We start from the raw sequence: 8,616 nt of genomic DNA, 5'->3' as shown, positions 1-8,616 counted from the left end.
TACCGAACGGTTTAATACGAATACGCGTACCGTTACACCCCTACATAATATAGAATAATATATATATATCACAACAAGGACAAGAGCTATTCTACTTTTAAGTACATTTTGATGATCTTCCGCTTTTACTCGAATAACATTTTGACTTGAATTTTAGTATTTTTACATTGTAGTATGGAAACATTCAGTTAAAGGAGATATATCATGCTCTTTTCCCGGTTCGTACTTGTATTTAGGGTTTCTACCAGAACATATTTACGTGCTTGAATATTAAAAAAAACCCCATAATTTTTGTCTTACTGGCCTAAATATACCTGTATTCGCCCTCCGTCTGAAACGCTCAGTTTTAGCACCTGTCTCGCCTTGTTTGGGAAAAAACCCAGTCCGCTCTGCTTGGTCAGCGTTTTCAGTCTTCCCCATCTGCGTTTTTGTTGTCTTCACGTATACTCTCATTAAATAAATACCCACAATTGTAAATAATATTAATATTGTTTCACGTTGTCGTGTTGCAGCAAAGTGCTGTAACATTTGTATTTACACTATTTTAAGCCCTTACAGTCTCTCACACTCAACCATTTACCAGGTGACGTCAGTGAATCCCTGAGGGTTCAGGGTTCAAGGCCTTAGGGCAGGGGTGTCAAACTCATTTTCACTCTGGGGCCACATCAGCATCACGGTCGCCCTCAAAGGGCCGGTTGTAAATGTAAGACGGTGTAAATGTAACTACGGTACTCCTAACATAGTTAGTTTAGTTTCCCGGGATATCTGTGACTTCCACAACACGTACTTCCAGTTGTGTGATTTCTCCTCCACCATTGTTTCCTGTTGCTGGTGCAAAATGCATTCTGGGATATTTGGCTGTCCCAAGTACAGACAAGTCACCTCCGATGCATCCCGGGTAAAATGGGCAGAGCGAGCCACATCCGGGCATTAGGGCCGTGCTTGGCTCGATGTGAACTTTGAATTGGAACAGTACTTGGGCTGAGACTGATGACATTTCAGTACAGAGAAGTACGCATGTTGAGAAACTTGTTGGAAATCCTCTTTATGGGCTGTTGCATCTCCTGTCCACCTGTTGTGATAGTTTTAATGTCGGCACACAGACAACATGCCATCTCATCACTTCGACTTTCTATCTCATAATTTCGACCATGGGGATATTTTTATTTTCACATCTAACTTTAAATTTTTGTAAAAAAAAAAAAAAAAAAAATTATTATTTTTTTTTTTTTGCTGGCGGATTCGCGGGCCACATAAAATGACGTGGCGGGCCGGGTCCGGCCCGCGGGCCGTATGTTTGACACCCCTGCCTTAGGGGGACATTGGGATTGGGCCTCATTGTGTGGGTCAACCATGGATGTATAAAGAGAACTGGATGGAGCGTCGGAGGCGGCGGCCCATTCATTCCTATGATATTGCTCAGTGAAGCAAAAAAAGTTTTCGAAAAAAAATCGCAGTATAAAATGCAGATGAAATGATCTGGATCTTCAGGCGAGCAAGCACACGAACATTTCCTTTCACCCCGCCTCCAAAGCCCTGGTCCATCCTCGTCCTCGGGATCATTCACATGAAAGGAGGAAGGAAAATAACTCTGAACTCAGCTACTAGTGCACTTTACTACTTTTAGGACTATTCAAGTGTTCCTACTGGGAAGTTGATTCACCTAAAAAAAAAAAAAGAGATATCTTGTAGGTCTTTGGTCTTTGGTCATAGTTTGTAAAATGAACTGCTCTTCCTGGGGGCTTGTTGTCAACTACCGGTGACTGTGTTGCGACATCACAACCTTATGCAAGTCCTGATTACCAGTTTAAAAGCACAGTTCCTGAATGTGGGCAGTGTGCATCTCTCAGTGGAGTGAGCGTCTCAATACTTGATACAGTATTTATCGCACATAGACCTGAAAGAAGAAGAAGTCATGGAGATCTCACTTTCTACAACGTGGGATCTTTAGGTGAAGGATCTGAACACTGAATACTTCCTCCGACACTGCCTGAAGGGCAGGCTATGTTTCCTGCCTTTTCAAAGTGTTGTACATTTTCAATTCAAACAAATCCTTTTAAGAAGCAAATAATCCATTTTATTGACCTTTTACATTGGCATCTGTTCCAAAACATTCCTAAGTATTCTGTACTTGTTCTGATGATGTTCAGTTTGACAATGCCAGCATACATAAACAAGGGAGCCAGAAGCATCTACTGAGATTCAACATGTTACCAGATGATTACTCAAAGTTCCTTTTAGCAGCGATCTTAAAAAGCAACAGGTTGAACTTTGAACTTCACAAGAAAAGGGTTCATCCACCCCTCTTATCATTCAGCAGCATGCTGATCAAACAGTGAGTGAGTTTGTTTAGAGTATTGACTGTGACAGTCAGAACATATGTTGTGACCCTTTGTATGGAGAAAGGCTGAATGCATGACAATGTATTTGCACAGAGAACAAAGTCTGAATAAGAAGAAAAGCTACTGAACAGGGATCTCGATTATTGTCTCATTGCTACATCGATCACTTTTCAAAATATGCTCCATAATGCTGCCGTCATCCTCCTGAAACTGTACCTTCACTGTCAGTGGAGAGCATTTATCCACTTTACATTTGATAATTACAGTGTCACCGGTAGCTTGAAGGCTACAGCTCCTGAGATCAGGGATGTCATCTTTAGACACCGGACACACCAGCTGGTCCTTTTCGATGGAGACGACTGGCCGTCTTCTCAAATAATCGGGGCTCGCGCAGAGCATTCTGTCAAGCATCTCTATATCTCTGCTGTTTTCCAGCATCCAGTCGTGCAGATATGACATGTGGCAGTCACATTTCCAGGGGTTCCCGTGCAGTCTCACTGTGTACTGGATGACAAAAGGGTCAAAAAGGCCCAGTGGGAGAGTTTCCAGATGGTTGTCAGACAGATAGAGCTGCTGAAGGAGAATCTGGTCCTCAAACAGTTTACTGTCCACCTTTCTCAGGTTGTTCTTGTGAAGATAGATTCCCTTGATGCTAAATAGATGACGAAAAATCATTTCAGGCAGCAGGGAGAGCTGGTTTTCAGACAGATCAAGGTTCTCAAGGGCTGTAACATTTCTGAAAATGTCCTCAGGAAGGTCAGCGAGCTGGTTAGAGGACAAGATGAGGTCGGTAAGAGACGTCAAACTGCCCAGAGAGGACAGCTCAGTCAATCTGTTCCCTCTTAGATTCAGCTCCTTCAAATTTGTTGTCTCGAATCCAAACACTGTATCGCTGAAAATTGTAAGTAGGTTTCCGCGGAGGTTCAGCACCTTCAGTTTGGTCAACACAAAGAAGATATCGTCAGCGAGTTCTGATATCTTATTCCCCTGAAAGTGCAGCTCTATCAGCTGAGACATATTGTGGAACATATCAGATGTCAGATTGCTGATGAGGTTGTTGTTCATTCTCAGGATCTCCAGTCTTGCCAGACCAGAAAAAGTTTCCCTTTTTACGTCTTTAAGCATATTTTGGGACAAATCCAGGACACGCAGATTATGGAGGTTCAGGAAAGGGAATGGAGGCAGAGCTGATATGATGTTGCCCTTCATCTGCAGAGTTTCGAGCTGTTTAAGAGTGTCAAACGTGGTAGGAAGCAAGGTCTTGAACCGGTTGAAGTTAAGCAACAGTTTCGTCAAGTTTCCCTGCTTTGAGAAAGTCCCCAAATATAAATGCTCCAGCCAGGGGTTCCCACTGATTTCCAGCTCCTGCAGCTCAGTCAGATGCTCAAAAGCCTGAGAGTGAACACTTCGTAGTGCATTACTTAGGAAGATAAGCTTGGTGAGTTGGGGGCTCTCCTCGAAAGTGTGGGAGAACAGGTACGATACGGCTGAATTGATCAGGATAAAGTCTTTGACCTGCCTGGACATGTTCCTGGGTAAAGAGGTCATCTGCTCATGAGAACACAGTATTTGGACTGAAGTGAAACATTGGCAATTGTATGGACAAGAGGGTTGTGACTGTGTGTGGCCTCTGTGGCAGAGAAGCAGTGCCAGGAACAGAATCAGGCCCAATTCTTTGTCCATTTTTCACTGTCAAAACATGAAGAAAGTTTCTATAAATGAACAGGAAACCAAAGTCGACTTTACTTTGATATGAGAGCAGAATAAAGGTACAAAAGCTGTTTGTTCCAATGAGAGAAGAATGAGTATTAAAAAAAGAAAGAAATCCAACATACCTGTGTGTTACAGGGATCCCGTAGCATTGAAACAAATCCCGTGTCAATCCGCAGGCCAGCTGACACAAAGTGCAAACGTTTGAGTTAGGCAAGAGAAAAACCTTTGGTCAGCGGCCAGCTCCTGCCATGGTTTCATTTGCTCACAAAAAAAAGGGGACACTCCTTTTGTCCAGCAATTCAACTCACAGAGCAGAAAATAGGAAACTTTTATTTGATACTTTAATATTAATGTACAACATGTCAAAAAAAAAATACGGTCTTCTGGGTGACTGAGTCTTCTGTCTTTTTTATTCGTATTAGTTTCAGCAGAAGTCTGTCAGAGATGTGTCACTATTTACCAAAACAAAGCAAATAGATACGAGCGGGAATGTGCTGTCACGGGAAAAGTTTCCAGGAATTATTTTTGGCCACCAGAAATAATTCTACAACCAGTGCGACTTCTACTTCTATTTATTTAACCTGGAGGTCTTTGAAGACACATCATTTATTTAATGAGAGACCCTGGCTAAAAACAGCCAGGGTCTCACTGAGTAATAACACAGAGAGGCATCAATTAGAGAGCTTGAGCATTGCAAATGATCCGTTCAAATTCGTTTTAATTGCTTTTGAAAGGACAACCTCAGCTGTAGTGTGAATACAAAATGTGAATTGTGTTGTTTTTAGTGTGTTTGAGTCCTGTGAGGTTTCAGTCGTCGAAGGAGACCATCTCCTCCACTAGGTGTCAGCCTGCTCCTCCTAACTTTGAAGTCAGAGTTGATGACATTCTTGGATCCTCCCTCTCCTCTGGGATGTTCCTTGAGGATGCACAGGTCATTGTACACTGTTTAGGATCAGCTCCACCACCCCAAGCCTCCGGGAACGACATCAAGACAAATTTAGGATCCTTTTTATCTTTTTGAACTTTTTCCACTTTCATCGTTTACATTTTCTGAAATCAAACAATGGCCAATGCAGGTATACAGCTCCTCGGGTTCACGTTGGCCTTCCTGGGCTTCATTGGCTCAATAGCATCCACAATCATGGTGGAATGGAAAGCTTCGTCGTACGCGGGAGACAACATCATCACGGCTCAGGCGATGTTTGAAGGGCTGTGGAAGAGCTGTGCATCACAGAGCACTGGTCAAGTTCAGTGTAAAGTGTATGATTCACTTCTACAACTACCAGGTAATGTTTTACATATCATGTTTTCATTATACTGTACTACTGATCATATCATCAGGCCCAGCACAGTGAGCGTATAACAATCACAGTATATTGTGTCGTAAATCATTTCCCTTCATCATCATTTCTTCTTCTACAGAAATATGGGTGTGGGAAGAAAATGAGAAATGGGACAGTGAAACATTGTTCGATTTTTTTCAATATTTTATGAATATATTTAAATATAATACATTTTAAAAGTAAGATTTGTGGGCCTGTATGCTGTAAAAGAGGAATGTGTGAATCTCTCTTCCTAAAAATGGCTTGCAAGCTGAGACATGTCCGTCAAATACCAGCAGATGGCCGAAAAAAAAACACCTATTCTTCTTTTAAATCAATTTAAGAGAGATAGAAGTTATGGATTGTGTTGGATTTCAAATGTAAATGTAGCCTTTTGTAAATAGATGTTTAACTTCTATATGATAAAAGGTTGATATGTGCTTCATCAGAGAGGAATGCTATGAGTACACCTCATGTCCTCTGCACTCCCCCTGTTTTGTGCCTGTTGTAAACAAGAAGAACAATGAGATTTAATAAAGAACTTTCTTCAGCTTAGGTTTTGTTTAAGATACATTAGAAATAGGGGCACAAGTAATCACTGTTTGCAATTAATATGTATCTGAAGTCAGAACAGGAATGACCCAGACGGAAATTAATTAAAAAAATTAGAAAGCTGGGGAAATTGCATGAAACCTGCTCAAATCTCTGATTCTGTCTTTGTTTCCAGGGATTGTACAGGGCACACGTGGGCTGATGCTGAGCTCCATCCTGCTGTGCTTTATTTCTATCTTGGTGGACATGGTGGGCATGAGGTGCACCACCTGTATGGCAGATCAACCGGAGCAGAAGGACAAAGTGGCTCTAGCTGGAGGGGTTATCTTCATTATCGCTGGTCAGAGTCCACTCACTTCACACATGCAGGATGTTGCACCACACTACTGTGTGTTTTGTTTTGACCGCTGTACTGCAACACATCTTTGACATGATTTGGCTTGAGATGAATTCATGGGTTCATATAAATGTTGGTACACGACAGATGACACAGTCTTGCATTTTTTTAACCTGCAAATCTATCAAATGTTTTTCCGTTCATGGTTTTCAGGTGTGCTTGCTCTGGCGGGAACATCTTGGTATGGCCACAGAATAGCCGCGGACTTCTACGACCCATTCACTCCGACTAATTCTAGGTGAGGCCGTCCTTCTCTGCACATTCAGTCAGGAATCCACACTAATTATCACTGTGTCTGTGTGGAATGACACAGAGGACAGACTCTTGCCAAGTAAACTATCTTTTGTACTGTACTGTTGTAATCAGGTATTACACACCTAAAGAAAGTTTTGATATTTTCAACGGTGTAAAAGTTTTTACTGAAGTATCAATACCATTCTGTAAAGATTCAAACAAGTAAAAGTCCTTCCCTCAAGATATTTCTCAAGTAAAAGTACAAAAGTAATATCAGTAAAATGTACTTTAAGTATCATAAGTGGAATCCTTTGCTGGGCAGCAACTATTTTCGACACTATGTTTTGTAAATGGATCCTATATGTTGTTTGTAAAATCTTGATCTGCAAACTAACTGGTAATTATGTGTCACATAAATGTACTAGGAAAATACTCGTAAATATGAAGCTACAACCAGCAGTCGGTTAGTTTAGCTCAGCATAAAAACTGACAAAAGGGGAAACAGTTGACCTGGAGCCGTGTTGTGATCTTTGAATTTTACTGCTGTAAATCATATCCAGCCCCATTAAATACAATACATTCAGCTTGTATTTAGACTTGATGACTTGTAAAGCGTGTCCTTTCCAAATGCCAGCATTCGTATCAATGTGATGTGTGAATAATTCGCAGGTATGAATTCGGAAGTGCCTTGTTTGTTGGATGGGGAGCGGCCAGTCTCATCATCATAGGAGGGAGCTTCCTCTGCTGCAACTGCTCCAGCAAGGACTCTGGGAAGTCTCCCCGCCACCCAGCGTCCCGCTCTGCAGGCCAGCCAGGCAAGGACTACGTCTGAGGGAGAACGTGCTCTTTGCAGGGAATTGTCGTCTGCTACTCAGATATTTTACAATGTGTATATTTGCAGGTGTGGTTTTTGGTGTATGTTTATGTTTGTTTGGAAATACACTCCATTCTTTGGTAGTATAGCTCATAGACAGCAAAAATTTGAAAAAATGAAAAAAATATTGCACTGCAGGGAACTTCCACATATTCACAATGGAAATCAATATTACAGATGACAACAACTATAACCCATTTCATATAGATCTGCTCAGTGTGTCAGTTTTATTTTTGTGAATTGCTTTGTTCGGATTCTTACCACGATTCTATCAAATCATGTAAAATAAAATCCTCATTGTTTTTGTAGTATTGTATGTTTTTATAGCATTCAGGTTTGGTTTGGTTTGATGTGTAACATATGGCTGGTGTACAAATCCTATATAAACCCCTGCAAGCCAACAATGTTCTTGCATCTCTCAGTACTTTTGAATTTTCTTAACTCTGTGTGTGTCACTCATCCACATGCCCACTCGTTCTTTTCATGCTGTTGGAATGGCCACTTAGCAGCCGGACTTCAAAAGCAGCATGCTTGACACAGAGGTTAGGTGCAAACCAACCAGAGATGTATTTCACCAACAATTATCACCAAACATGACAGTCATCGTAAGCGTGGTCCTGGCAGCGACAGCACTTGATTGAATCTGGCAGCTTTACTGGCGAGGACCTCGAACCCCACTGCAGTATAGGTCACCTGACAACACAATTACTTACACCACAACAAATACGTTCAAATACATTGGTATCAGCCTAATAGTATACCAATCATCTGCATGATCTCTATTGGTGTTACACATCCCAACAGAGATCACATGAAGCCCGAACAGGGAATTCAACTTCTCGAACGCCCCTCTACTCATTAATACATGGTAACTCCCGGAACTAATAATTGGTGCTCAGGTACTCTTTTAACCCGAGCACCCTGGAGAGGAAACACAACAGAGGTAAGTCACTTGAACATAATATACATTACATGTTATTGGATTGCATCAACAAACAACAGATTATACCCTCAATCATCATTTTGGCAAAGACAGCCAAATGAGTCATATGTTTGTCTTTACAGGCCCAGCCTTCAAACTATTCCACCTGAGGCTACAACATCTACCAGAACCCAATGATCAACACAGTTCAATAAAACATTCAACCCTTTGAGCGTGTGTCTTATTCCTTGAAGCAGTCC

The 8,616-nt window shown here is 41.5% G+C and overlaps 2 protein-coding genes across 2 annotated transcripts; one reads left to right on the top strand and one right to left on the bottom strand.

Annotated features, from left to right (window-relative positions):
- Positions 1–2,462: 2,462 nt before the first annotated feature.
- On the bottom strand, positions 2,463–4,025 carry LOC306789420 (uncharacterized protein; the record flags this gene model as incomplete). The annotated part of the gene is made up of 1 exon (XM_079285354.1): positions 2,463–4,025. One exon carries the CDS (start codon positions 4,023–4,025, stop codon positions 2,463–2,465), a length of 1,563 nt encoding a protein of 520 aa, XP_079141480.1.
- Positions 4,026–5,005: 980 nt separating this feature from the next.
- Positions 5,006–7,838, top strand: cldn1 (claudin 1). Its single transcript, XM_079285512.1, has 4 exons — positions 5,006–5,341; positions 6,105–6,269; positions 6,480–6,564; positions 7,230–7,838. The coding sequence occupies exons 1-4, from the start codon at positions 5,119–5,121 to the stop codon at positions 7,390–7,392; spliced, it is 636 nt and encodes a 211-aa protein (XP_079141638.1). The 5' UTR covers positions 5,006–5,118; the 3' UTR covers positions 7,393–7,838.
- Positions 7,839–8,616: the final 778 nt, after the last annotated feature.

Source organism: Melanostigma gelatinosum (assembly GCF_949748355.1).
Source record: "Melanostigma gelatinosum genome assembly, chromosome: 15".
NCBI classification, from domain to species: domain Eukaryota; kingdom Metazoa; phylum Chordata; class Actinopteri; order Perciformes; family Zoarcidae; genus Melanostigma; species Melanostigma gelatinosum.
The sequence above is the reverse complement of the archived record's forward strand: the minus strand, read 5'-3'. Positions and strand labels throughout refer to the sequence as shown.

What these genes read in the sequence shown, in the direction of transcription:
- cldn1 (XM_079285512.1), top strand. Translation starts at nt 5,119, where the DNA reads ATGGCCAATGCAGGTATACAGCTCCTCGGGTTCACGTTGGCCTTCCTG. An exon ending in GGTTATCTTCATTATCGCTG is followed by an intron (nt 6,270 to 6,479) that starts GTCAGAGTCCAC and finishes CATGGTTTTCAG; the next exon opens with GTGTGCTTGCTCTGGCGGGA. An exon ending in TTCACTCCGACTAATTCTAG is followed by an intron (nt 6,565 to 7,229) that starts GTGAGGCCGTCC and finishes AATAATTCGCAG; the next exon opens with GTATGAATTCGGAAGTGCCT.